Source organism: Rhinocladiella mackenziei, assembly GCF_000835555.1.
Source record: "Rhinocladiella mackenziei CBS 650.93 unplaced genomic scaffold supercont1.5, whole genome shotgun sequence".
Classification (NCBI taxonomy): domain Eukaryota; kingdom Fungi; phylum Ascomycota; class Eurotiomycetes; order Chaetothyriales; family Herpotrichiellaceae; genus Rhinocladiella; species Rhinocladiella mackenziei.
In genome coordinates, this window is record NW_013550600.1 from 2,917,680 (window position 1) to 2,945,355 (window position 27,676).

At 51.2% G+C, this 27,676-nt stretch overlaps 13 protein-coding genes across 13 annotated transcripts; 7 read left to right on the plus strand and 6 right to left on the minus strand.

Annotated features, from left to right (window-relative positions):
• Positions 1–200: 200 nt before the first annotated feature.
• Z518_07538 (uncharacterized protein) lies at positions 201–4,336 on the plus strand (the record flags this gene model as incomplete). Its single annotated transcript, XM_013415667.1, has 2 exons — positions 201–666; positions 726–4,336. 2 exons carry the CDS (start codon positions 201–203, stop codon positions 4,334–4,336), a joined length of 4,077 nt encoding a protein of 1,358 aa, XP_013271121.1.
• A 595-nt stretch (positions 4,337–4,931) lies between these two features.
• Z518_07539 (uncharacterized protein) lies at positions 4,932–6,296 on the minus strand (the record flags this gene model as incomplete). Its single annotated transcript, XM_013415668.1, has 1 exon — positions 4,932–6,296. One exon carries the CDS (start codon positions 6,294–6,296, stop codon positions 4,932–4,934), a length of 1,365 nt encoding a protein of 454 aa, XP_013271122.1.
• A 656-nt stretch (positions 6,297–6,952) lies between these two features.
• On the plus strand, positions 6,953–9,508 carry Z518_07540 (uncharacterized protein; the record flags this gene model as incomplete). Its single annotated transcript, XM_013415669.1, has 1 exon — positions 6,953–9,508. One exon carries the CDS (start codon positions 6,953–6,955, stop codon positions 9,506–9,508), a length of 2,556 nt encoding a protein of 851 aa, XP_013271123.1.
• An 850-nt stretch (positions 9,509–10,358) lies between these two features.
• Positions 10,359–11,114, plus strand: Z518_07541 (uncharacterized protein; the record flags this gene model as incomplete). The annotated part of the gene is made up of 1 exon (XM_013415670.1): positions 10,359–11,114. One exon carries the CDS (start codon positions 10,359–10,361, stop codon positions 11,112–11,114), a length of 756 nt encoding a protein of 251 aa, XP_013271124.1.
• Positions 11,115–11,369: 255 nt separating this feature from the next.
• Positions 11,370–13,129, minus strand: Z518_07542 (uncharacterized protein; the record flags this gene model as incomplete). The annotated part of the gene is made up of 4 exons (XM_013415671.1): positions 11,370–11,754; positions 11,818–12,622; positions 12,704–12,958; positions 13,012–13,129. The coding sequence occupies 4 exons, from the start codon at positions 13,127–13,129 to the stop codon at positions 11,370–11,372; spliced, it is 1,563 nt and encodes a 520-aa protein (XP_013271125.1).
• A 1,407-nt stretch (positions 13,130–14,536) lies between these two features.
• Z518_07543 (uncharacterized protein) lies at positions 14,537–16,213 on the minus strand (the record flags this gene model as incomplete). The annotated part of the gene is made up of 2 exons (XM_013415672.1): positions 14,537–16,070; positions 16,155–16,213. 2 exons carry the CDS (start codon positions 16,211–16,213, stop codon positions 14,537–14,539), a joined length of 1,593 nt encoding a protein of 530 aa, XP_013271126.1.
• A 440-nt stretch (positions 16,214–16,653) lies between these two features.
• Positions 16,654–18,886, plus strand: Z518_07544 (uncharacterized protein; the record flags this gene model as incomplete). Its single annotated transcript, XM_013415673.1, has 2 exons — positions 16,654–16,971; positions 17,021–18,886. 2 exons carry the CDS (start codon positions 16,654–16,656, stop codon positions 18,884–18,886), a joined length of 2,184 nt encoding a protein of 727 aa, XP_013271127.1.
• A 1,305-nt stretch (positions 18,887–20,191) lies between these two features.
• Z518_07545 (uncharacterized protein) lies at positions 20,192–20,838 on the minus strand (the record flags this gene model as incomplete). Its single annotated transcript, XM_013415674.1, has 2 exons — positions 20,192–20,358; positions 20,625–20,838. The coding sequence occupies 2 exons, from the start codon at positions 20,836–20,838 to the stop codon at positions 20,192–20,194; spliced, it is 381 nt and encodes a 126-aa protein (XP_013271128.1).
• A 297-nt stretch (positions 20,839–21,135) lies between these two features.
• Z518_07546 (uncharacterized protein) lies at positions 21,136–21,504 on the minus strand (the record flags this gene model as incomplete). The annotated part of the gene is made up of 1 exon (XM_013415675.1): positions 21,136–21,504. The coding sequence occupies one exon, from the start codon at positions 21,502–21,504 to the stop codon at positions 21,136–21,138; it is 369 nt and encodes a 122-aa protein (XP_013271129.1).
• A 1,700-nt stretch (positions 21,505–23,204) lies between these two features.
• Positions 23,205–23,794, plus strand: Z518_07547 (uncharacterized protein; the record flags this gene model as incomplete). Its single annotated transcript, XM_013415676.1, has 2 exons — positions 23,205–23,321; positions 23,543–23,794. 2 exons carry the CDS (start codon positions 23,205–23,207, stop codon positions 23,792–23,794), a joined length of 369 nt encoding a protein of 122 aa, XP_013271130.1.
• Positions 23,795–24,712: 918 nt separating this feature from the next.
• Z518_07548 (uncharacterized protein) lies at positions 24,713–25,297 on the plus strand (the record flags this gene model as incomplete). Its single annotated transcript, XM_013415677.1, has 2 exons — positions 24,713–24,886; positions 24,977–25,297. 2 exons carry the CDS (start codon positions 24,713–24,715, stop codon positions 25,295–25,297), a joined length of 495 nt encoding a protein of 164 aa, XP_013271131.1.
• A 92-nt stretch (positions 25,298–25,389) lies between these two features.
• Z518_07549 (uncharacterized protein) lies at positions 25,390–26,037 on the minus strand (the record flags this gene model as incomplete). Its single annotated transcript, XM_013415678.1, has 1 exon — positions 25,390–26,037. One exon carries the CDS (start codon positions 26,035–26,037, stop codon positions 25,390–25,392), a length of 648 nt encoding a protein of 215 aa, XP_013271132.1.
• A 535-nt stretch (positions 26,038–26,572) lies between these two features.
• Z518_07550 (uncharacterized protein) lies at positions 26,573–27,514 on the plus strand (the record flags this gene model as incomplete). The annotated part of the gene is made up of 1 exon (XM_013415679.1): positions 26,573–27,514. One exon carries the CDS (start codon positions 26,573–26,575, stop codon positions 27,512–27,514), a length of 942 nt encoding a protein of 313 aa, XP_013271133.1.
• Positions 27,515–27,676: the final 162 nt, after the last annotated feature.

The window sequence follows — 27,676 nt, forward strand, 5'->3', positions numbered from 1 at the left end:
CTCTATTATACAACTCGCACCTCTTTCGCTCGTTTCAATGTTCTCTGCACCGTCCGAGTCAACTCACAGTCGCAGCTGGCCTGCTGACTGAAAGGCTGGGCAGCCCGCCTAGTCAGCACCTCATCCATCCAGCAGTGTACAGTTACGACCACGATTCTCGATATGACCTAGACGCCCTGTTATCCTTCCTTCCTTTAGTCATGCCCTTGAAGATCTTGCTGTCAAAGTCTGGCCCAGGCCCTACCCGCCGTCGACACAGTAGCATTGTTGAAGATACCCCCCGACCTTCAGATCTCACCCTATCACTCGCCCGCAGCCGCGCCGACTCGATGAAAAGACCACGATTGGGCCTGTCCCGCACGAATGAGGGGACCTGCCCTTCCGTCCTGACTCATGAGCCGGAAGAAATACAATCTCGCAGGAGTTCCTCTCATGGCGATGCCTATACTGAGACCCCCGAACAGTCCAAAAGTGCGAGCACTCCAGCCGCAATGTACGCAGACAAGAGTGAGCCGCGAAACCTGAAGTTAGCAGATGAGGACCCCGCAGATCTGCCTTTACCGAGACCTCAGAGGTTTTCATTGTTGGGTTTCAGGTATGCGTCAGATCCGCAGTTGTCGACCCGGTTTAAGAAAGATGAAATTTCGCCGCTGAAAGAGGTCACTCGTAAGTTGAATCTAAACGAAGTCGCAAACTGTCGGATTCTAAATAAATTTCTTCTTTAGCCCCTAAAATCATCACCACTGCGCCCACCAGTCAAGAATTCGAAGAGTCCGCTCAGAAACCCTCGAAGAGAAAACTATTTACCCGGGCCCCGAGTCCCTTTCGAAAGACACCCCTTATCCGACACGCTCCTCCAGAACCTTCTCCATCATTGACTGCTGAGCATCCCCTAGGACAGAATGGTCCGTCACAAAACACCTCCTTTGAACGTTTACCTCGGACTAAATCTGCCCATGGCGCAATGGCACCACCTGCATATGGCGACGAATCCTCCTCATCGCTGGCTATACCTGTGACACGCCTGTCGGACTCCTCCCGCTCCGACGATAGTTCTGGTGACCACCATGTGTACGCGAAAACGACCACAACGCACACGATTTCCACCACGACCACTTTCTTCAAACTTAAGAGGCGCAAGAAGAGCAAGGGACCACTATTTCCGTTGCCTGAGAAATTTGCGACCCCAACGTCAGGTCAAACGAGCCCATCTCACACGCCCCAGGAGTCCACTGGTGGGAGGAAGTCCATGTCACCAAGCAGGAGATCTAATACGGCGGTAAGATTCGACGCGGAGCCTAGTAGGCAGGGTTCTGCAGCTCCTTCGCCTACTCATTCAGCAGCCGCCCTGACCAATGCACCGTTCGGATCTCCTGGCCCAACGATCGTGCGTCAAGACTCGTCTTGGTCCACACATTCAGGCCAGTCGACACCCTCGATGACCTTGGTTCCTCCTCGCACCGGGGGAAGAGGAAGATCTTCGACAATGAGTTCACTTGGCAAATCGGCCGAGAAATTCCTTGACGCCGTGCCTCAGCCAGGATCGGCAAGAACGTCGACTTCCACAAGCGGAAGAAGAAGTTTTGGTGATCTCTTAACACTCCCTCATCGACTTCGTCAGAATTCTGTGCCTCCGGCGCGGCATGGGGCTGCCTCGAGTCCTGGCACACCTGGCTCAAAATCCAACTCCTTGCAAATACCACGCGAACCGGAGCCAGAACGGGTCTACCCTCAGCGGGAAGATGGTGACACGCCGGCAACTTACCTGGAAAAGCTTGATGCTGCCATTCCGAGAAGCGCCATGGCAACAATCCTTTGCAAAAGTGCTGACGACTTCTCCAAGACATGTCTGCGCAAGTATATGAGAGGATTTTCATACTTTGGAGATTCTATTGACATGGCAATCCGGAAAATGCTCATGGAGGTGGAATTACCCAAGGAGACTCAGCAAATCGATCGACTACTGGCCGGTTTTGCTGACAGATACTATGAATGTAACCCTGGGGTCTTTGCCTCGACCGATGAAACGGCTTTCGTGGCATTTTCCATCCTGCTCCTGCACTCCGACACACATAACAAGAATAACAAGAGAAAGATGCAGAGGCATGATTACATCAAGAATACGCAGCAAGGCCCTGTGCAGATCTCAAGCGATATTTTAGACTGCTTCTACGACAATGTGTGCTATACTCCTTTCATTCATTTCGAAGATGAGGTGGCTATCAACAGCCACCGCCTCGCAGCTCCCAAAGTGAAGAAGAGTCTGATCAAAACCAAAAGCATTGAAAGCCTCCGTGGCCCCGTGGACCCATATACTTTGATCTTGGACAATAAGCTGGACGTCCTGCGACCCTCTCTCAGAGATGTAATGGATACGGAGGATTGCTACAGCTCAACGGGAACATCCGGTCCACTCGAGACCAAAGAGGTTCATGGGGCTTTTCTCAACTCGGCTGTGTTGCAAATCGTGTCCGCGAGGTCGAGGCCGGATGCCTTCTTGTCGCAGGCCACCATTAGCAATCCCGGTGACGCCCAAGCCGGTCTCGTTAGTATCAAGATCGCGAAGGTCGGATTATTATGGCGAAAAGACCCCAAGAAAAAGAAAGCCCGGCCATGGCAAGAATGGGGTGCTATCTTAACTGACTCAAAGTTGTACTTCTTTAAGGATGTCGGATGGGTCAAAAAGTTGATCTCACAATACGATTCTTTTTCGAAGTCTACCAACAACGCCGGCCATCTGATCTTCAAACCGCCGTTGTCCTCTTTCGAACCCGATGCTCTGATGTCTATGGATGACGCGGTGGCACTCATGGATTCAAGCTACAAGAAACACAAAAATGCTTTCGTCTTCATCAAGCATGGCGGGTTTGAGGAGATCTTTCTTGCCAACAGCGAGTCGGAAATGAATGACTGGATCGCCAAGTTGAATTACGCGGCCACTTTTCGAACGGTTGGCGTCCGAATGCGCGGGCTTATTGGGACGAACTATGAAGGACGACATCTGCTCCAAAAGGATGCCGATTTTTCAACCACCAGTGCCGAGACTCCGCAGAGAGACAAGAAGATGGACCCCCAAATGGCTTGGGAGATCATGTTTTATCGACGGCAACTGATCAACGAGAAGATTTCTGACTTCGATGAAAAGATTGCGGTGGCCCAAAAGGAACTTGACAACCTGCTCCGAAATGCTCGACATTTGCTCATCTTGTTGCCAATTCAGCCAAAGACTCGAGAAATGTTGGTTCTGGCTGCAGGTCGTATGTCGGCGAAACTCAAATGGACCAGGGTCGAGCTTTGGAGGACGAGAACGCATCGAGATATCTTGGCCAAAGATCTAGAACAGGAGGGAACCACGGCATTTCCGGCTCCTCGGACTCCTTCGAAGACCGGTCAACCGAGTTTGGGACGCACCGCTACTGATTCAAGCCATTTAACGCTGTCACCTATAAGCGCCACCTCGTCCAGACCGTCCAACTTGATAGAAAAACTCAAGACCTCGGAGAATGCCAGCACGCGAACCGAGCCCAGCATGCTCGATCTTCCTTCCACGGCCAGTCCATCTTTATCTGGAGACCAAACACTCACCAGAAATGAAAGCAATCAAGATTCGCATTCCCTAGTTCATCAAGCATCCATTGCCAGTTCTCATCAAAGTCGCGATAAAGAACGACTTGCGAGAAGCACTGATGATGCTGAAGAGCAGGCATTGCGTGAAGCAGGCTTGGTTGACATCGACGGCACTGTTCCGAAGGATAAGCGACCTGATACAAGTGAATCGGAACGAGATCGACTGGGGGCAATATCAGGAGCAATTGACACGTCAAAGACTGGAAGTGTTCGCCGAAGTCTTCAGCGGAGCTTGCGTGAAGGACATTTGCGAGATGGATATAGTCACCACTCCCCCAGTATCCATCGACACAAAAAGGGTCGAGAGTCAGGCTCGAGTGTTGCCGCAACCGAGGATGGAGGTAGATCTATCCACAGCGACGCGGACGAATTGAAGAGAGGTACAGGAAGTTTTATTTTGCACGGCAAAAAGGCCAGTGTCATCACGATGTCGTCAGAGTGGCAGAGCATGTCGAACGAAGAGAGATTGAGATCGAGGAAGGTGACGCCAGACGAAAACACGACGGAAAAATTTCCGGCTCTTCCGGACGATACCGACCCGATCGAAACGGCGAGTAATGTTTCGAGGCATAGCATTGAACGTTATGGATCGTTGAATTCGAGCCGTCGGCAAAGTATGGCGACTACGGCAGGAGAACACTTTGTGGATGCGGAGACGGGAGATGATCGAGAGGCCGTTGGTGAAGAAAATTCCAAAAGCAATGAATGAAAAACTAGAGTTTCATCTTTCGGTCAAACGAAAAATAAAAAGTAGGAGTTGGGAAAACAACTTGCAATTACGACCATGATCATGTCACGAGTACTGATAGAAGGATGGACCTAACCCGGCCTTGGGTATTTGTGAGGGGGGATTTCGATGGCGCGCAACGGGATAATCAGATTTAGATCCATCACATGGCGGGATGTAAGGAACTGGCAAGGTGTACGAGCTTCACTTGGCACAGTCCCATGGACTAGCAAGTGACAAGTCAAGCCATTTCATTATACTGGGGGTGAAAAGGGACATTTTTCACCTAAGAGGAAAGATGTATCATGACAATCGGACATGATGTTTGGCAACGAATCCCGAAACCCTAGCATTCTTCAATCCTGTCCTGATTGATCCCATGCCGGTCGCAAGACAGCCGCCATAATTTTGATGGGAGAAGCAGGAATGTAAAAGCCCATGCGGTCTCATAAGCCGTTCAGAGTAACATACTTGGGTAGTTCATTCTGTGGAATATTTTCCATACCAGACTTGCCAGTTTTGGATTGGGTTCGATGATTCTCCCATTTCCGGACTGACGAGTTCTCATCCACTTAATTTAATTGATGTTCTTCTCAGACACTGGAGAGATTGTCGTCTCCGGCTGGTCACAGAGGGTAGAAGATTCACTGACGTCGCTGCTACTCCTCTTCAGTTCGGCGAGTTTCTTGGAATGTTGCGAGGCTATCTTTTCAACGACTTCTCGTCCCTCTCTGATTCTCGACACCGGGATACTCGTGAGGTTTGCCTGCAGTGTACCGCCGTTCTTGCTGTATAAACACACGGAGCCCTTTTTGGCCAGCTCGTGGGCAAGGCGGTCCTCCAAACGTCCTGGACCTTCGAAACCAATGAGTCGATTGAGATGCATCACCGCAATAACGTACATCTGATACGCCAGCCAAACTATTTGGATGGTGGGATTCACCCAGAGCAGGCTTAGGAGGCCGACGGGGAAACAAAAGACGAAGCCGAAGATCAAAGTCATGCTCATGAGCTCGCGGACACGGTCCCAACGATCTGTTCTCACCGGGTGGCCCCAATGTCGGAAGAACTGTCGGACGACTTCTTCTGGTCCCGAGATCAAGGGGAAACCGTGGTCGTAGTCGTCGATCTCGACAAGGAGCTCGGCCCCATCCGATGCCCTGATGCTAGGAGTGGCCGGTTCCCTCCTGACGCAGCAGACGAGGGAGGCCAGTTTCAGAGCCAGAGGCATACACATGAGAGCCGCAAACCAGAAGTACCGCTGCTCGGCCAGGAGAATCAAAAGGGCACATGCAACGGCGGTCGTCTCACTGGCGATCATCACAAAAGGAGTGGCAAGGCTGATTGAGTCTTCACAAAAGGCCCGGGCCCTTTCGGGGCTGGATTGACCCACATTTGATACGGACAGATGCAAATGGTGTACCATTTGGACGGCGCGTCGAACCTTAGACACTTGTTCTTCTTCATCGACTTTGCCCCCCGATGACGAGCGGTCCTCCAGGTTGTAGTTTCGTAGCCTTCGTAGAACATTCACCCAAAGTCCGTTACGTACCTCTGTGTCCAGATCCGCACCATCGTAGCCATGTAGTTTGAATCGAAGGCCGGTATCAGGGTAGAAGGCCGTCCCTAGCATATGCCCTCGTTGCGAGCCCCGATAGAGGCCCTTTCTGCGAAATCTGTCCAGTGTTCCCAAAGCTGCTCGGTGAAGGGGGCCCCCCATTGGCATTAAGAAGGCGGACACGAGCAAATTGCTCAAGCTGTTTGAATTGTAGAATCTCTGCGGCCAAAGAAGGCGTTCAAAGAGGTACGGCTCGGCTGCTTCGGCTCCCAGGTAACCGATGATGGAGCCCAAAGCTCCAGCGAGCGAGTCGAGGCTGGTTTGCGAAGGCATGCCGAGCAGAGGAGGGTGAGCGTGTATGACGAGAGGAGTCTGTGAGGCCATCTTCTATGTGTGTTCAGTTTAAGTATCGCAGTATCGCCAGTGAGATACACAGAGCGGGACAGATGGGGAGGATTAGATGCATTGGTGCATCCCTTGAAGCCGCATGCATTGGCTTTTCTTGTGTGAAGCTGCAGTTGAAATCTCTACTTTTCCATCAATTCTTCATCAAACCACTGCACTTCGCCACCCATGAGGGGGCCTACCGCGCCCAGCAATGCCACGTCGACATCACATGCGCCAATTAGCGATAAGCAGACACGCCCTTGTATCGCAATTGACAGAACGCGGGACGGCACATAGCCACCGGTTTCAAGCCGCCTCGTGTCACAGTCGACCACTGACATCCTCTGACAACCCTCTAGGAGCCATTGTTTCCCCACCGAGTCTGCCCAGTGGCTGCCTTTTGGTTGCCTTGTGTATCAGGCTCGCTGACGTCGTGCAAGGGAGAGAGAGAATATGGTCCAAGTTCAGAAAAGCAAGGAAAAATTGGGCAAGAAAAATTTTCATCAGCCAGCAGGGGCTTGTACCGTCCAATATAAAAGAGAAGGGCCGCCTAAGGCAGAGCGAATGACTCCCCCAAGCTACCATGCAACAATGCCTCCGCGTCAGCCTTACCAACTACATTTCCCCGGAAACCTCTCCTATCCCCGCAGACCATGTGGTCTCTGCTATCCACGGCGACCGCCTCTACGGCGTCGACTCCGCCAGAAAGCGTGAAGTCTGGGGACGAACCCCACCGTCCTTTGGATCTGTTGGAACAGGTCTTGGCACCTAGCAATGAGAAACCTTCAACGCGTATCGAGCAAGCACGGCACTGTGCAGAAGACTTGGGATTAGGCCGACCAGGCTTCTATCGTGGCTTCACCTGGGATGTCTCTGCCCACACCTTTAACGACCTCGCGCCGAACAAAGTCCCCCTACCTCCCAAATACGAGCATTCGGGTAATTTTAAATGGGTTGGGCAGGAACAAGATGCCATTCCACAGTATCTCTGGGACAGTGAAACATTCCAGACTGTCCACGCGGATCATGAACAACTACGGAGGTATTGTGCAGTATCCTGGACATGGGGCCGCTACCAGCGAAAGGATCTCAGCGGGAATAAGATCTGGCGATACTCCACAGGAACAAAATGGCGGGTGCCCGCCTTTGAAAAAGTCGAATCTCCCTTTGGCGGAAGAATTACCAAAATTGATCGACTGACGCATTTGAAACACCTCCTCAGATGTATCAAGGCTTTCCGATATTTTTGGATTGACGTCTTATGTATCAATCAAAATGCCGACAAGGTCGCCAAAGCCGAGAAGGAAGCAGAGATCGCCAAACAAGCACAAATTTTCCGCAACGCGACAGCCTCTATGGCGTATTTATGGACTCTCAATGAGCGGAAAGATCATGATCTCAGTCGCGCACTGGGTGCTTTTGGTGGACTTCTCGCTTCTTGCATCTACTTCCGACCCGGTCAACCTATAGTCGATGGCAGAAATGTCCCGCGGTTTGGCGTGATGCCTCCCTATGCCGAATGGAATGATTCCTTTAGCCGGTTGCGGGAGGATAATTGGTTCACTTCTCTGTGGGCCCTGCAAGAAGTTGTTCTGTTTCCATCGGCGATCTGGATAACTCAGGACGGAGGCTTCGTTACCATCAACGATCGTCCCGTCACCACCAGACTCTTCGCAAGTGCAGTGCGGCTCCTCTTGTTGATGTCTCGGTTTCGAAAGGACCAATGGCTCAAGGAGGAGAGGCAGTATATCCAGCAGAGGAACATGGCCCCGTCAGAGTTCTTCAAACGGCGGAAGGAAATCGCAAACATAGAACACCGGCGTCGATCGGCTTTGCAGGAAGCTAGGGCTGAGCAACAAACCAATCAAGGTGAGGGAAACTTGTGCATAGAAGTTTCTTATCCGCCGAGGATACCATCGGTGCTCAAACACCGCCTAGCAGACCGATTACTGCAAGATGAAATCGACAACTGGGTTAGCTGGTCCTTTGGAAAGGCAGGTATTGACATAGCTTTGGGAGCAACGCGGACTGCGATCCTCATCGCTGGAAGCAATCGGAAGGCCGTCGAGAATCAACCCAAAGAATACGCCTTGTTGGCCGCCTTGAAAATCAGCTATCACCCGGACTTGATTCCGGAAGATTTGCTCAACGTCGAACAGCAATATTTCTCGCACAATCTTCTGAATGTTATTCTTCGCCACGAGGGAGCCTCCATGTTTGATGTTGTGCATCAGCCTTCCGCCTTGCAATTTAAGTTTCCGTCTGACGGCTTGTTGGATGACTCTGAGTGGACTTTGGTTGATCGCACCCTTGACTATCTCCAAATAGAACTGCCGGGCAACTCAGAGGACCGACGCCGCCCGTCTCATGAACACTTGGACCCAGGGTGGACGAAAGTGACCCAGGTACACGAGAATTTGCAAACCGAGGTCAAATACCGTTATAAAGACCATGAACGATATGTTCACATACCACAGCAGGGGGACGTTCTCACCGATATGTCTACGTGGTCTGCTTGGTACCCTAACCCTGATGGCTTTGGAACTCATTCAAGTGAGGAGATGGTGTGGGAAGACGTGAAGAAGTGGCATATGCATCCCTACGGCATGGTGCACATTCCTCCATCTGCACGGATCCAGGATATTCCCAAGACGCAGAGTGGTACCGAAATAACTGTTCGACTCAATGGTGGTGACATCGAGTATGATATTGAGCGACTGGCGGATCTAAAATTGATCTCGCAAACTCAAACATGGCTCAAAGAGAAACTTGGACAACCCAAATACATATTTCTCCCCCTCTACACTCGGTTTTTCAAATCATGGGGAGTAAGTCCACGAGTCGCCGGTTTCCGAGGACCTTACCATACCGTTGAGACAGATGAAACCACCGGCATTGTCCTGGTCGGAAAATCAACCCTCCAAAAAGGCCATTCTTTGACACATTGGCATAAACTGGGTACATACCGTGGAAGAGGTATGTTTACGAAGTTGGGTTGGAGAGACGGCATACTGGTGACCTCGCCACATGGAGACTCGCGCACCCCGTCTATCAACATGGCAGACTGTCAGGCAGTGACCAGCTTGAATGCCGTCATCACCCAAGCTCTCTCCGATACGGCAGAGCCTGTAGAAGGGGGTTTTGAAACCGTTCAACCATCGGACGTCCTGGGATTCCGAGACTTTGGAGAATCCCCGGACGTGAGCTAATCACTGCAGAAGATTGCAGCATCCCAAAACTATTGACTTACCGATTCATGATGTCAGGTGTCCATTTGGTTCGACATTCAAATTCTGCCAGATATTGATGAAAGAGTTGAAAAAGGGTATATTGGTGTTAATAATATATTTCTCTTCTCCCGTCTCAGGTTTCTGGGACGTTGCCTATATATATTTTGCGACTTGATACCAGCCCAGTCCACGATGAATTTCTGAATTCGCAGGCCAAAAACCCAAGTTCGTCCGGCGAGATTCAGCAATATATCATAAGATGCTGAGACCATTGCGTGCTCGGCCCCCTGACTACGCTCTCACCATCCAATCTTCGGACAAGCTTCCAAGATGGAGTGGGATTACAAATTGAGTTTTTTTGAATAAAGTGGCTATAAACTTCGTCAGCCGTACAAGATGAGTACCTAAGTACAGCTATTGATTGGCCGGGCTCTCCACCCAGTGGCTACCGCTGTCAGCGCTATTGAGGCGACTTTGTCTCTCCCGACAACCAACTTCTGACCCCCTACGGCTCCCTCCTCTCCCAGAGGCACCTCCTTGTCGCCTCCCTATTATCAACTTACTCGGAGGTACCTCAAGGAGTTGATGAAGAGGGTAACTCTGACTCAGCCCAGAGTATATTCCCGAAATCGCTGGCCGCAATGAGGGGTGCCGGAGACCGGTATAAGACAGAGATCATGTCTAGAGACATTTGCAATCAATGTCTATCAACACTCAACCCCCTACACTACATTGATACAAATGTCCTTCCACTACTCGAAGGAGACATTGTATCATTAACCCCAGCCAACCTCACACCCACCGAAGCTCACGTGTGAGGAAATTCGAGATGGCTAGCCAGAAAACAACATTCGTCCTTGTCCACGGCGCATGGCATGAACCCGCCCACTTTGAACCACTCATTCAATCACTGAACGATCACGGTTACAAAGCCGTCGCCCCAGCCTTACCCTCCGTGGCTCGCTCACACATCGAAGCCGCCAAAGACTACCTTTCGGATGTCGAAACAGTGCGCTCCGCCGTCCTCGCAGAACTTGACGCCGGCTCCAACGTCGTCGTCGTCCCACACAGCTACGGCGGGATCCCCACGACCTCGGCCCTCAAGGACCTCGACCCCGAATCGCGAAGTAAAGCCGGCTGCAATACCTCCGTTGTCGGTATTGCGTCAATCACCTCCTTCGTTTTGCCGGAGGGCATGAACATCCGCGACGCCGAGAATCGGGAGCAGGGAGACATCTCCAAATTGCCTAAAGTCCTCGCTCCCATGTCTACGGATTACTTCTACAACGACATGACTCCGGATCAAGTCGAAAAGTATGCCGCCTTGCTCAAGCCTATAGCCGCTAAGGCGTTGCTGGAACGCTCCAAGTATTCGGCACATGAAGTGATCCCGGTGCATATTCTTATGGCGTCTGAAGATAAGGCAATGCCGTGGACGACCCAGGAACGCATCGTGGAGATGTTGAAGCCGAAGGCCCTGTTGATGAGGACTGAGGTGATTCCCGGTGCAAGCCATAGTCCGTTCATCAGTAGAGTGAAGGAGACGACGGATTTCCTTAGGAGGAGCGCCGGCGAGTCGATTTAGAGTTGAGTGGCGGATACAAGAGGAAGGCTTTTTTTGGATGGGGGATATGGGGAATGATAGAGCCGAAACGTCGACAGGTAGATCAGAGCGGAGTGTTGGCGTTGTACCTTGGTGCTTGAACACGGTGGAGCGACACGTACAGAGTAAAGATTTCTCGGCCGTAACAGAATCCATGTCATGTAGGGGAAAGAAAGAACCAATGACGATGACATCTTTCTTCCACGTTTACTTGTTAGTCTGTGGAAGGGCCCTTTGTTATTCGAGAGGATCTCTCTCCTTGCCCATCTCCCACGTCTTCTCCACAAGGCGACCTCTCTTCTCGCTCCTTGCCTTTAGATCAAAAACGAACGGTTTCGGCTGCACATTAAACCCCGCCGTATAATCGTACCAGGGGACCTCGACGCCGGGTCGTTTGGAGATGTCAACGGCCCAAGCCATCCTTGCGATCAATATATGGAGAGAGTTCTCAGCGATATTCATGCCGGGGCAGATTCGACGGCCGAATCCGAAACAAGAGTAGTTCTGGAGGTTGGGAAATTTGTCGAGGGGTTCGCGGTAGGTTGGGTACTTGGGGGAGAGCCAGCGATCGGGATTAAAGGTCTCAGGGTCCGGATACAGGTCGGGGTCACGATGGATGGCCCTGATATTATGTTGTGTTAGTATTAGGCCCTGCTTTGCTTCGCAAAGGAGGAAAAGGGCTTACCACTGATTTGCATGGATATTGGTACCTGCTGGGAAAAAGTACCCATTATACACATCATCCCTGATCAATTCGTGAGGGACACCTCCAGCGGTGACGGGGCGCCATCTCAAGACTTCTTTCGCCACAGCTCTCACCATCGGCAACGACGGAATATCATTAAACTCTGGCATTCGGTCGTCTCCAACGACCGAGTCCACCTCTTGCTGCATTTTCTTCTGCCAGTTAGGATAGTGACACATGGCGAGGACAAAAGACATCATAGCCGCAGCAGTGGTTCCGGCTCCCGCTTCGAAGAGTGTTCCAACTACATACGCGCCTTCGTCGTCTGAGAGACCGAATTCAGCCTGTCTCTCGAGAAAAGTCTTTGCAAAGCATCTCGGACAGTTCTTATCGGCTGTCATTTTGTCACGCACTTCGAACAGCAGCTGTCGAAACAATGTGATTTCAAAGTCATGCAATTTTGCGGCTTCCTGTTTAAACGGAGCCAGCCACGTCGGCAAATGCATCAAGATGGGAAACGTGTCGACAAGATATGCTCCCGGCGAAGCAACGCGTTCAACTGTGTGAACGACTTTCAAGATCCTGCGAACATATGGTTCGTCGCCTGTTTCAATCGTCTTGCCATAACCGAGACGCATGATGACTGCACCAGCGTATCGCTCGAAGAGGTGATCGTATCGTTCTGGCGTTTTGATCAGGTCAAATAACATCCGTTCTGACTCGTAGATCTGAACAGGCTGGTATGAAGTCGCTGCCGATTGCATGGTCATGGTATGCATCACTTTGCGTCCTCGACGCCACAATTCTGCCCTTGATCAGCCAAAGAGTACCTGGAAAAAAAAAAAAAAAAAAAAAAAAATTTCAGAGTTTTATTTTTTTGACCTACCTCCATATGGAAGAAATAAAGGTCTCAGATCCTTCGACATCAGTTTGGCAGCCATAGGTAATTGCTCACGAGACGAGTAAAGATTGCCTCGCTCGCGAAGCAAGTCGTTGGCAATCTTCTCGGTCGAAACGACAACGAGATTTCGACCAAAGATGCTGAGTCGAAAGATGGGACCATATTGGTCTGCCCAAGATTTGAACTTTATCCATGAGTGTTTAGAAGGTATGTCTGGTAGGTTTCCAACTAGGGGTTTCCCTTGCAAACTGTTAGGCTTAACACACTGGGCATACAGCTTGTGTTAGCTTTACCTTTGGGACCAGGAGGTAACTTGGCATCTTTGGGGATTTTTGATTTATTTGACAGGGTGTGGATGAGAAGGCATATGAGCAAGAAAGCAACCGCCCCAGCGGCTATGAGAGAAGCCATTTTTGTGTATACTTTCTTTCAAGCTTTGGGGTTGAGGGGTCTCACTTTGATGATATACTTGCCCAGGTCCCTCACCTTTTTCATGGCTGGCACTTCGTAATACATTCTTGTCAGCTGGAAAAGATTCTTCTCCACCAAAGGGGGCAATTCCGTAAGAGCCCCTCCCCGGAGATTCTCCACAAAGTATATTTCTGTCGGTCAAGTTTGTGGAGAAATTTCTTGCTGAAGAACCGACATCCGTGGGGCGGTCGGCGGGTTATGACACAGCGCAGTGCGGAGCGCCGATCGCGATGGCCGCCATACAGATTTGATATTGAAAACACTAGGCACGTGACAATGAGGACAAGAGTAGAGCCTCGTCGACAATAACGACCGGCTCCCCTCGAACATTAGTCCACATAAATCTTGATGGTCATAGAGAAACGTAACATCCCAAAATTAGACGCAAATGTTGCTTCGACTGGACGATGATGAAACCAGCTCATTCACCGACACGGTATAAATCTCCCCATGAGGTTGTCTACCGCGGAAGAGTTGTCACAAATAGAAAAGACAATCTGTATGAAGGTCGGAGATTTCGTGACACCGTGGCCATCGGAGCTTGATACATGGAATGGCACGATAGTAACAGAAGATTCGCCGATCGATTTTAGAGCACCGCCCGAGGGGACATTTGAACTTGCTCTTCGCTCTCTGTAGAGCTTAGATAGTGCAAATCTCTTATACGCTGGACGTTGTGTGGACGGAGATCGAGCAGCGTGCAGTGCCGTTCGTACTATGGGAACAGCATTGGCAACCGGTCAGGCAGCCAGGTTTGCTCGGCTCGGACAGCTTTGAGAGGTGCGAAGTTTGCTGTTGAGGAATGCAGCATTGCTAGACAGGAACAATCTGGTCAAGGCCGTGGAGGTGGAGGAGCCTGAGGGTCACAATCTGAGCCACCATGAGGTTCTGGGAGGGCATTTCGAGGGGAGTATATTAGAGTGGAGGAAGACAAAACAAGTGGAAGTAAGTTTAATTGGCCCTCTGATGTTGTACGAGCGTCAGTCAATAGCATTGTCTTCAATACGTACCTCTGGGGTCAAGTCTTTGGTGATCCGCAGTCTTTTGGCGTCCCGAAACCGTGTCGATTCTAATGGACACGAATAGGGGACGGCTCGCATGTATGAAACTGAAATCTAGACCAAACGTATCTTGTTCAAATAGAGTGAAGAGCCATCACAGTGGGTGAACTTTAAAGTCCAGATGGTCAATGTGATCTGCTTACCTCAACAAACTCAGAGCAATAAACGAATGACTCCAAACCAGGAAAATTTTATCGTCCGCTGCGATTTCGAGCGTTGCAAGCGCTTAAGCCAATGCCATTTCACACCGAAATCTCATGCATCCGCAACAGCACCTAGAGTTACATTAGCCCAGGCTAGACTGAACTGATTCCTCGCTAACGTTTACCTTTTCAATGTACCGAACTCCAACCACGATCCCGTCTTCGTCAGTAAACTCGTCTTCATCGCCAAAGCCGTTCTCCGTTTTGTCCAGACAAGTCAGACAGGCGAGGACAATGCTCATGAACTTTTGACCCATCTTGCTCGCCAAGCGAGCCGATGCCAGATCAATAAGTGTGCTCTTCATCATAGCCGCCTTCTTGCGTTCGTTGCGCTCTGCCTGGAAGCCGTTTGCGCCGAGCATCGGGCTAGGGACGAACGTGTGGTTGCTGTCCTGCTCGACAAACGATGTCCACAACCCGATCTCCAACAGCATGACCCCAAGGCTGTAGATGTCGTGCTGCATAATATAGTTGTCCTCCGGCTGGAGACCCTGTCGCGAAGGGTGACGGTAGAGATTTTTTTCCCAGCACAAATCTCCTTGTCGGAAAGTCCACCCATCAAGAGGGCGGAACTTCTCGAATCCGACCAGGAAAGGTGCGGCCAGTCGAGACTCGTCGCTGCGGAACACGATCGTCGTCTCGGGCCGCATGTTCTTGTGCACAAATTTCGATGAGTGGATGTACATAACTGACGAGGCTAACGATCGTGCTAGAGCGAGTCGCTCATTGAGCGAGTAACTCTCTTCGTTCTGGAGTAGTAGAGTCCGTAGCGAAGTCGGGTCCTGGAGACCACGGGGGACCGAAAACACCAACTCAAATTTCACCAGTGACACGTTTCCTTGGATTTCCGCTCTTTTGGCGACTCCGAGACACCGCAGCAAGCCAAAGACCAGCGGGTCCGACTTCGAGAGAATCCTGGCGAGGTCCCGTATCTCTTTGGTCGTCCTTGTGAGCTCGGCTTGAGGATTTAAAACTATCGTGTCCACAAGCACGTGCTCCGAGCCAGTTTGACTCTCCGCGATCTCAGCTGTCGAGAGTGAGATTTGATCCCGCTGATCTTTAATAGCATCCGGTGGAATCCAAATCGTACTTCCGTCTCCTGACACCGACTCGAGCTGAGCAGCCCTGACCATTTCCCTCAGATCCTTCAGAGTCGAGAGGAAACCATGGTCATTCAGCGGTCGATCATTCAGTCGATTGTCGACGTTCTGGCTAGAGACGCGATTGATGAGAAACCACGAAGGATCGAACATGTCATGCCATTTTTTGAGATCTTCCACCGAGCGTTTGAGGCAATCGTCGAGAGACAATGCATACTTCCAACCACGAACGTTACCCTTTTTCCTGATCACTGAGCCGATGGTATTCCTTTCTACCGGGGTTCCGATAGCATTGTCGAGGAGGTCATTGGCTTCCTGGAGCTTGAGGTGCAGAAGTTGTAGAAGATGGTGCTGATGAACTTGGAGCCTTTCGTCGAGGCTGTTCCACACGCTTTGAAGGAATTTGATCTGGTATTCGAACTTGATCCAATAGTCTTCTACACAGAGAATCAATTCTAGTATTTCCCGGTCGGCCTGCTTGAAGGTTTGATACTTCTCGACGAGCTTTTTCCCGTACCTGAAGGTCGTCAGGTGCTATTCATGAATGTCGCGTCACTCAGCTCGTTGATGGAGAATGTCATGGTGAATGACGCAGCCATACTTAATACAAAGATCCACAGTTGACAGAGCCGCCAGCGGGGTGCCAACCGGATCAACCATAGTTCGATCTGACGGGCCGCCGCGAAGCCCGGAGACGTGAAAACTCGAGAATTATTGGGGAGCCTTTGGTAGCTCACAACCTGACAGTTGTGATCTTGCAGGACATGATACATATATTGCGCGCCCCTGCGACTGCGCTGCCTCAAGGACTGACTTCTGCGCTAGGCCTAGTTAGAATCCGCGGGTATCAGCCTTATTAGAACTTCCACAGCCTCATTTCACGGCTCCGCCTGCACCATCATCACCACCTCTTTCAAGAAGACATCTCTACTCCGTTGAGTGTGTCTGCAATGCCGCTTCCGCCGCCACTCACGTCCGGCATGCGAACACGGTTGCTTCGTTTGTGTCACAGAAATCGCATGTAATCCTACTTTACCGTCCTCTGGCGAATGCCTTGAGACAAGTCGAATGTCCAACCGTCTACCCGCACACCCACTCCCATGGCCCAGCCGGCTAAATCGTCGAATGCCATCTCAGAACTGGTCGAGCATTTTCGCCTTGACGCACAATGTCATGACGACCACACTCTGGTCTCTCTTCCCGTCCGCGGTCGTCGCGGCGAGAAGAGACAAGAGAAATGGACAAGGATAAAAGCTCTAGGTCAGGGCTCATTTGGTATTGTATGGCTGGAGCAAAAGGTTGGCGAGGACACAAAAGAAGTGAGAGCTATTAAAGAAATTAGAAAAGGCATGGGTCACCGACTTTCTTTCAACATTGACTATGCCCGCGAGCTGTACGCAATGGCGAGGCTGACACGGGTAAGTACCCGACCATGACCAGTGGTTCATCTAACTTCTGGTGGATCAGCACACCGACTATTTTGCCGAGTTCTACGGCTGGTACGAAAATGATGGCGCCGTCTTCCTTTCGATGGAATACTTTCCGCACGGCGACTTGGCAAACTGCATTCGCGCACCAGTTTTGGAGTCGGAGGCGCAAGAGATCGTCCGTCAACTGCTGGCGGGTCTTCAGGTCATCCACGAACATGGGATAACACACCGAGACCTCAAACCTCAGAACATCTTCGTGGTCGAGAAATCACCAACCTGGTGGGTCAAGATCGGAGATTTTGGTATCAGTAAGCGCATTGGGGGGAACAGCACGTACCTCCATACCGCCATTGGTACAGAACTATTCATGGCGCCAGAAGTTCTGGATGAGGACAATCTTGAAGGGTATACAAATGCCGTCGACATATGGGCGCTTGGTTGTGTACTATACCTGTTACTTGCTTGGACCACGCCATTTCCGGTCAAGAAAAGCATACGTCTATACGCCGCAGGCAAAATTGAGTGTCCAATACAACCTCTTCGTGATCAAGGTGCCACCTTGGCCGCAGTTACCTTCGCGGAGATGCTACTTGCTGCTCATCCAGAAGACCGGCCTTCCGCTAAAGACGCCAGACAGTTACCTTGGATGAGCATTGACGCAGGTCACGGCGAGCTGACAGAGCAAACCTTAGAGGTGGAAATGCACGTTGGTACTCTTGAGCAGGAACAGCTCCACCGTCAACCGGAAAATCGTGCGAGCTTGGGGCGCCCTATGTCTGCTAATGACACCTCTTCACAATCCCTAAATTCCTTGCAGACAACACTACCAGCGGCCGTGCAGGAGAAGCAAGTCGTCGACTTACCCACAAAGATTTCAGCCGCATCTCCTCCCGCCATTCAGCCTTCCCCACTACCTCAGAGTACCAGCATAGTATCTGCAACGGATCCGATCACTATCGTGAGACACTCAACTCTGGAAGATGTTCAAGGACAATCCAGAGCACTAAGAAAAGTGTCCTACCGCTTGGGGGAGCTCTACGGCCACAGGGGTTCGGTCCGGGCCGTGGCATTCTCTCCCGACGGCACCACCATCGTGTCCGGTTCGGGCGACAGGTCAGTGAGGATATGGGACGCCACCACAGGAGGGCAGCTGCGGGTGCTCACCGGCCACAGATATTTCGTCAACAGCGTGGCATTCTCGCCCGACGGCACCACCATCGCGTCCGGTTCGGGCGATAGGTTAGTGAGGATATGGGACGCCGCCACGGGAACGCAGCTATGGGAGCTCGCCGGCCACACAGATCCGGCGTACTGCGTGGCATTCTCGCCCAACGGCACCACCATCGCGTCCGGTTCGGTCGACAGATCAGTGAGGATATGGGACGCCGCCACGGGAACGCAGCTACGGAAGCTCGCCGGCCACAGAGATTTGGTCAGCAGCGTGGCATTCTCACCCGACGGCACCACCATCGCGTCCGGTTCGCGGGACAAGTCGGTGAGGATATGGGACGCCGCCACGGGAACGCCGCTATGGGAGCTCACCGGCCACAAATATTTAGTCAACAGCGTGGCATTCTCGCCCGACGGCACCACCATCGCGTCCGGTTCGGGCGACAGGTCAGTGAGGATATGGGACGCTACCACGGGAACGCAGCTGCGGGGGCTCGTCGGCCACACAGATCCGGCCTGCTGCGTGGCATTCTCGCCCAACGGCACCACCATCGCGTCCGGTTCGGTCGACAGGTCAGTGAGGATATGGGACGCCGCCACAGGAACCCCGCTGCGGAAGCTCGCCGGCCACAGAGATTGGGTCAACAGCGTGGCGTTCTCGCCCGACGGCACCACCATCGCATCCGGTTCGCGGGACCAGTCGGTGAGGATATGGAACGTCGCCGTTGAGTGAGAAATATGATACGCTGCACATGTCAACTATCATGCCCACCTCTTCAAAATTAGTCTGTTCTTACAGCAATCTGTTCATAGCGCGATCACACCATCCTAGCCGTAGCTATACAGAGGTCGGTTCCAAAAGTTTTTGCCCCGAGGCACGCTCCCCCCTGGCGCGGTGGATATGTGGCGCACTAAACTCTTCGGTCCCCTCTTGGCATCCCTAAACCTTTCATACCGCCTCCGATCGGATCCAGTCCAAGAACCATGTCTATTTGCTTTCTAACCACCACCCCGCCCCCCTCCCCGGGGTCGGATCCATTCCATGGACCATGTCAATTCCAGAGCACTCGATAAGATCCATTCGACAACAGTATTGGTCTCCTGTGCCACGTGACGTAGATGATAAGCGAGTCGGCCGGACAAGCGGGTCGGCCATCCCCATGACAATCGGACTCAATTACAACACCAACACATCAAAAACCAATTGTATCTACTGGAAACCATATACATTAGACATTTCTTAATCCTCCTTACAGGTGCGCGCATCGTGTCCAGTCTTGCCGCAATTGCTACAACTCCTTTCTTTCGCCCTGGTCCCCTTAGGCTCACCACCATTCTGTTGGGTTTCCTGCTGTATTTGTTCATCCACGGTTTTTTTGGTCTAGTAGATCCTGTGCACCTTGTATTATAAGTGATCCTCTTTGACAAATGCGTGTGTTTTAGGCTCTCCGGCGTTTACTTAAAGTACGGTTTGCTTCTTCAAGGGATGCGACCCGGTTCTTAAGAAGGGCTATTGAATGCATCATCGACTGCGCACTCTTCGTAATTTGATATACTGCTTCGTAAATCGAGGTGGGTACGAGCTATTCTGATGATTCATAATTCGATTTTTCAATAAATTCGGATTGTGAATTGGCCACTTAGGCTTGTCGAGGGCACAGATTCTCCCGAGGATACTGGACCTGACAGTGATCTGAGCAAGCAACTTCATCCTCACTACCAGCAGCCGCCAGCGGTTTGCGGGCTGGGGCGCAGTAACAGTCAATTTGAGGAGTAAATAGCATGATGCTCGTGTATCCGCGATGTTGTAGAATCTTGCGCGACATGGGACATGTAACGCCATCGTTCTCCACGAAAGGATGAGGACGGTAGGGAAGGCTGGCAACACAGCTCCGTCCCGCCTTGGCAAACGCCGCGGACCTGACGATGCTACAATAATCTAGATGTTGACATCAATTAGCCAGTGCCCATAGAATCCGCACTGAATGTCACAAACCGGGTTCTGACAAGTATATAAGCTAAGAGGTCCAAGTTTCTGTCATGGAATGACAGGATTCTTAGTCTTTTTGGGCTGTGGACCTCTTCCTGACACTGAAGGTAACCGGCAGACGAGCACCCTTTCAAACTCCGGATCTGGTTTGGATAGCTCGAGGATGGCAGCATTTGGTGTCATTTTGGGGCTGGAATAGAAGGTGAATCGGAGAACTAAAGTTCAGTAAGTGTCACGCTAAACTATGATTAATTGAAGAGAGAGCGAGCAACTTCGGCGCGACCCGCGCGGAGCTGGACGGCATGGTTCGGGATTCCGATGTAGACAATAGAACCGTACTGGGCCATGTGCACCGGAAAGGGAGGTCAGATGGATGGTTGAGTCCATTCTCCTAGTCGAGTCCGGAGAATTGCAATTGTCAAGTATATGATCAGAGGTTTTCAAGATAGCAAGACACCGCCGCATACGGGAACGTATAAACCATTCAGCCATCCGGCTTCCTCCTCGCACAACATTGCGACGGCCCACGCGGTCTCCTCCGGCTGCGCCATACGAGATGCCACTGGAATCTTGTCAAGCCCAGCAGCCAGCAACTTTCGGAGCTCTGGAGGCGCCGCATATTTTCTCGGCAAATCTTTCGTCCAGCACCGTGTAAAGCTCTCAACCATACCCTTGGACCCGGTATAGATGGTCATATTCGGATCAGGATTGCGTGAAGTGGTACTGCAAATGTTAAGGATGCGTGAGTTCCTCGGTACCAGGTACTTGGGGACCGCTCGTGTCAGAAGAAGAGTTCTATGGTAATTGACTCCTACAACCGTGTCAAACAGTTTCGCGAACTTGTCATCTGATAGACTGTTGAGTCTAGAGAAGGAATGTGGTGTTGTTCTATATAAGAGAGCAAGACGAAAAGAAGGAAGGGCGCAAGTTGCCAAGCCAAACAGCTCACGTGACACTGCCAAGGCAACGCGTCACGTGACTGGCCAACATCATCATCGGGCTCTGACAAAACGCCGAGTCCTGCATTGTTGACGAGGATGTCGGTTTTTCCAAAAGCTTTCTGCCGCGGCTGCTGCCAGCTTGGTTGGCCCTGCTATTGTAGAGAGGTCGGCTTCGACCGCAATAGACTTTGCACTTCCCTTCAAACCCCGCAGGACTTGATCTGCATTTTCCTTGAATGAGTAGTTGATCACGACGTTGGCTCCTCGACCAGAGAGCGCTCTCGCAATCGCTGTGCCAATCCCGGACGAAGAGCCGCTCACAACAGCAACCTTTCCGGCGAGTGATGGAGCAATTTGCTTGTCCTCAGGCGATATGCAGTGGTCACTGCAAAGAACATCGCTGCCTATGACGACAAGCATGGCGTTTGGGGATCCAACTGCTTGTTTCCGTCTGCTGAAATATATGGTCTAACAGCGAGAAGGCTTTCAAGGGATTCTGTGAAACCAATCCCCTCCGCAGGGTCGATTGCGGAAGAAGTCTTCGATCTTCACAATCCCGAGAAGGGTAGGATTCTTCGGATCAATGCGAACGAGAAGACGGAAGCTGAGACGTATCTACAGGAATGGGATTTCAGTGGGAGCAGGAGAGGTAGATGTCCTCATTCTGCAGGGGAAGTTGCCGAACAAGGGTACAACTTGAGATGTATTGTATGCTCTGTCTACCTCACAACCAGTCTCGCCAGCTTACTGGTATATATACACGTTGAGTTGACCCCTTTTCTACCCCTAAATCCTGCATCGGGGTGATAACCCCTTTTCCCATTAAAGGGGCTCTCACTACTATTCAACCATTCAGGGAAACCTTGTTCGACAGAAGTCCACCTCTTCTTCTGCCTGGGACATTGATTCCTTTTATCTGCCCACAAGCCCCATCCATATCCAGGAACGAATGCCTCTTGCTGAAGTGAGCTGTTGTGGTCTCGAACTATCTCTGCCTGCTTTGGGCATCTTTGAACCTGAACTCTGTGATAATTTGTTTGGTGGCCCGCAACCCGACGCATTCGGTTTCCCGAGTTCAAGGCAAGCCACTCAGAAAGCGGAGCAGGTAGCGTCTTTTGTCTCCATTCCTCTCAAGATTCTCGGTTTACCGAGATGCAAGGCTGCACTAATCGGAATCTAGACTAGTTGCATGAGCATCAACTCATTGGGAATGCTCAATGCGATGTTTCGAATGAAGAGACAGGGCGAATCTCGCTGCACAGCCGATATAAATAATCTGTGAAGTTGGTCATTGGATATGTATATTGTCGAAATTCCAATCTGCATAATCTGGTGTACTGCATCCCATCCGATGTATTTCTGGAATGGACATGCCCAGCGTGAATATTTGTCGCTTGATCTCAGCACATGAGAATATTCAATGATCTCAACGCTACTCCCAACAAAGTCAATTTATCGATCTTGTGAAAGTCCGGAAGCTCCATTGTGGACTGGGTGATTGATGGTGAGCTTCACCTTGGCCAGGACCATACATCCAGCTGTGGCGGCAAGGGGAGTTTTTTGGATCTGAATGGTTGAAATATCTTTCATCGAGATCTTTTAGTAGGGAGTCGATCAATTCGTTCTTCTCAAGAGACGACTAGTTTTGGGCAGTTATCGTCACTGGCAAACTTTAGGTAGAAAACAAGTTTTCCGAGCGGCATAGCCGATCTCGAAACGGGTCAAGCTGAAGAGTACCTCTGGAGGCTGCGTCATATGGACGTCCAAGTCGAGTTGCTGACACGGGGGTGGCCAGCAAAAGATAATTCGTCGGCATCGCGGAGCCGCTCTCTGCTCTTTCGCCTTTTCATTAACCTACTTAACTGTCACGTAAAAGGTATCTACCCCTTCCGCCTCAAAATGGGCTGAAGGTGCGCCAGATGACTTCCATTCTTCTCCGCCTTTAGCGATACGTGGCGGATCCCGCTACACATACGCACTGTATTCGGGCAGGGTCTGGTCCAACCCAAGGGATAGTCTGCACAAAGCGTCGTATCAAGAAAGACCCTCGGACCTTGCCTCTATGTCCCTGAATCAGGCCCGCTTAGGCTTCGATCTTCAACCATTTTAGATCAAACAAAATGGAAAAAGCGCAAGAGGTCCTAGTTGAGTCCGGCAGATTTGGTGAGATAGGTTCCCTCTCCAGTGCGGAAGACGACCCTGACCCTGGCCTGGGCTTTGAGGAAGGGAAGATCAAGGTACGTCACATAGGGACCTTCGTTCAACGACCAACACTCGCAAACCTCGATATCCATCATCATCTGAAAAGTCAGTAGGGACACCAGCTTCTCTGGAAATTAGTTCTCCACCTGATTCCATAGCTCTGCTTGCTCTCCTTGATATCATTCCTGGACCGAACCAATATCGGCAACGCAAAGATTGCTAGTCTTCAGAAGGACTTGAAATGACCAATGACCAGTGGAGCGAAAATCTGGCCATCTATTTCGTGTCGTATTCGATCTTTAAACCTGCCTCCAACATGCTTCTCAAGAACTTCGACCAAGCACATACATTCCGAGTATGTAAGATCGTGGTCTGCGTCTATCCAGTTGGCTTCTCAATTGGCAATGGCAGCATGGTGCTTTGGGATATTGTCTGCGTGTGTGTCAGGACCTGGTCACCAATTTCGCAGGTCTCTCAGCTTCTCGATGGTTTGGGGGGTGTCTTTTGAAGCAGGTTTATTTGTTCAGAACTCGCAGAGCACAAAAGCGCATGTTAAATCCATAAGAGTTGCCAACTCTACCTCTCGTGCTGGCGTGCGTTCGGCATTGTTTCCAAGCTCTGCTGCACTCGCCGGCTCTTTTGGCGGAAGGCCTGGTCACTATCATCGTCGGGGCTGGTTCCTACTTCATGGTCCACGACTTTCCTGACAATGCAACATTTCTCCCAGAGATGTAGTAATCAGTTGTCATCCCCACTGGGTCCTTCAGATGGATAGTCGACTCCGCGGGTTCTGAAGCGTTCTCTCCTATGTCGGCCTGTGGAAAAATAGTTTGTGCAAGACTGGCATGTCGTGCGAAAATCACTGCTCTGAATTCTCGGATCCAATGACTTAATGCGCGAGCAAGCGAAATGCGAGAAAGTGGAGTGATGAAGTGATGAAGTCTTGTGACTTTGTCGTGGTTCTAATGACGTCTCCATTTCCAATGTACTTTACAAGACTGGCGCATTCCATCCAATGCCCAGTGGAATTCATGTTAGACGTCATCAGATCTCCACTAGTCCAGCAATATGAGTTTGTAGTGTCAGAACTCAATGTGGTCTCGATCGGCATGGCGGAAACCAGCGGATTACGAAATTTTGCCCCAGTCTTGCTAGGGTGATATTCTGATGGAGAGAGACACAAGGTAGCACGTTTTCTTCATGAGTCAAAAGCACCGTTTCCCCCAGGAGTTGAATCTGTTCACGTCTAACAATCAACTTAGATCTGTCGCGAGAGTGAACTTTGGTTCCGCGCCCGCCAACACAAACCCGGCAATAGTTTAGACGAAGCAGTCATCATATAGCTCGTTCTTTCAGCACATTAATTGATCCAAGAGCATCGTTTAGGACATCGATTCCCGCGGTTCGACAATTTTCGACGACCACAATGAGGTGGAAGGCTCCTTCACTCGACCCGCCTAAACATGAACTGGCGTATTTCCCGGACATGAACACGTCCCTGCCCAGCCAGTCGGCCGAGTTTCGTCGCGTGTTGTGGACAGGACTGTATAGCCAACTCGTGCTCATGACTGTCCCTGTCGGTGGGGAAATTGGAGATGAGGTATGCTTCGCGACCTCGACGAGGTTGTCCTGCCTCAAAATGCATGCGTTGAGTGTTGGAATATTCTGACCCGTCTTGTTACACGTATAGAAACACACGGTCGATCAAATCTTGACTTTCACCTCCGGCAAAGGTAAAGCGACAATTGCTGGAGTCGACCAGGACGTCAAGGCGGGAGATCTCATTATTGTCCCCGCTGGCACCCAACATCAATTCATCAACACCGGTCCAACCCCACTCATTTTGTATACCGTTTATTCTCCTGCGGAACACAAGCCCACCACGGTGCATACGGACAAGGCACAAGGTGATCGTGAGGAGGAGGAAGGCATCGACGAGGCACCTGAATGGAGCCAGCGGAGTAAGAAGGAGAATGAGAGGTTGGGGCTCGTAGATCCGGAGGACCACTGATCGGTCGCGGACGTTTTGGAAGAGAAAGGCTGGTCTTTTCCTCCCAAATATGAACCTTTTTGGTGTGAATATGTTTCATACACACATCAGGCTCATCTTTTCTTCTTGTTGACGATTTTTGTGAATCCGTCTTCGTCTACCTCGGACTGGATTTTCTGTTTTGGCTTGCTCGAATCGAAGAGCGGAGGGGCTTCGTGCATCTCGATGTCCGGGTGGTCTGGGAATCCATTCCATTCTTGCTCTTCATTACTGTCGTCGTCGTCCCAATCGGTGTCCTCTGCCTCCTTGTCCTCGCCTCGCACAATACCGACGACCTCTTTACCTCCTTTCTTCTGCTTCTCCTGCCATTTGAGGTACATCTGGTTCAGGCCTGTGACATCGCCGCTGTTCAATTGGGTGATTCCACTCCATATTCCTCGTGCTGTGTCCTCGGCACTTCCGTCATCGACCACCACCTCGAACTCATCGAGCATCACTTGTAGCAACACTTCTTCCAAGTCACCCACATCGGCGAGCTGGGGTGGGTTAGAGGTGAGGAGTTCCGACACGGCGCCCGCGAACCAGTCACGCTTATCATTCGAAACTTGCAGCGAACCTCCCCAGGCATTTTGAATGGCCAGAGTCAGTGCAGGCCAGGACCACAAATGAAGAGAGACGAGCAGGTCAATTTGGGAGGAGAGTTGAGTAGGAGTCGGCTGAGGAGTGACGGCTTGAGGACCAAAGCGGTTGATTTGTGCCATGATACCCTCTTACACCAGGATTTCTGATCAAGGCAATCGTAATTTCCTCCCAAAGTCAAAACCTGGATTGACGGTCCATCTTTCGCCGCACTCTGAGGAAATTGTGGCTCCAATGTGGAAGGTATGCCGAGGACGCCCAATTGGACGGCCGCCAAACCTGGCTTTCCAGATAGAATATCTGCCGTTTCGAAGGAAGAGTTTAGAGGTCGTCGGTGATAATACGACGCATGGAAACATGCTGTCTAACACCATGGAAAACGTCCGATCGGTATCTCTCAAACATTGCCACTCCCGCTACCCCCTGCGCGTCTTCGGCCGCTGATGTAAAGGCCGATGTCGATATCAGTTTCCAGTTCCACTTTTCTCGCCAGATAAATATCTGTCACCATCTCAAAAGCCTTTCAGCGTCTTTCTTTGTTCAGGTTTCTCCACTCACATATCTTTGCCTACAGACAATATAGACTCTTTAACGTGGATGACGGTGCTCGAACTCACCCCCGTCCACGGCTCAGCAATTCCCCAGGGGGATCGAAAAATGGGGGACGCCAACGCCCGTCCAGCAGCTCCGATGGCCTCCCAGGATGAACGGGCCTCTCTCACTTCTCGAATTATTCCTACCATGAGCCTTTCGGCTGCCGACAACCCTCTCACCGCACCTCTGCCGCCTATAACGGCGACCTCCGCGACCGACAGAGCTGCCGCTCGATTCAAAGTCGAGGGAAATGCTGTCCTTACGGGCGGTGCCGGTACACTGGCACTGGCTTCTGCGCGGGCGCTTCTTGAACATGGCCTCTCGGCGCTCACTCTTATGGATTTATCATCCACCATCGACAATTCAAAATCAGGCATCTCAGAGCTGAAAGCCCTGTTTCCTCACGTCACCGTCCACACGGTCCATGTGGACGTAACTTCAGAGACCGAAGTTGAGAGAGCCTTCGAGAGTGCCCACACTCTGATGGGTGGCATCGACATCCTGTGCTGTTTCGCAGGAATTGTCGGATGCGTGCATTCCATTTCGGCAACAGCCAGCCAGTTCCGCAAAGTTATCGACGTCAACCTGACTGGATCATTTCTCTGCTCTCAAGCCGCAGCCAAATACATGATTGAATCCAAAAAGGGTGGATCGATTCTCTTCACAGCCTCCATTTCAGCTCACTCGACCAATTATCCCCAACCCCAGGCTGCATACAATGTGAGCAAAGCTGGGGTGGCACATCTGACCCAGAACTTGGCGGCCGAGTGGGCTGTTCATGGAATCCGAGTTAATTGTATTTCACCAGGCTACATGGACACCGTTCTTAATGCGGGTGACAATCTGAAACCAATCAGAGATATCTGGGCCAGCCGGTGTCCGATGGGACGCATGGGTGATATCGAGGAAATCACGGGACCGGTAGTGCTCTTGAGCAGCAAAAGGGCTGGACGGTATATCACTGGAGCAGATTTGCGAGTCGATGGCGGCGCGCTCTGCTTCTGAGTGGTGTTGCAGAGTTCCAACAGGTTCACCGGGCTGAATCCGTTATCTTCAAGATATATTTCACCCAGCATATAAATGCAGCCGGTACCAATCGGTTGCGAAATAGATTGGGTTTCTTGTTCCCATCGGTCCAGACAATAACCAAGCACTTACAGAGATCAT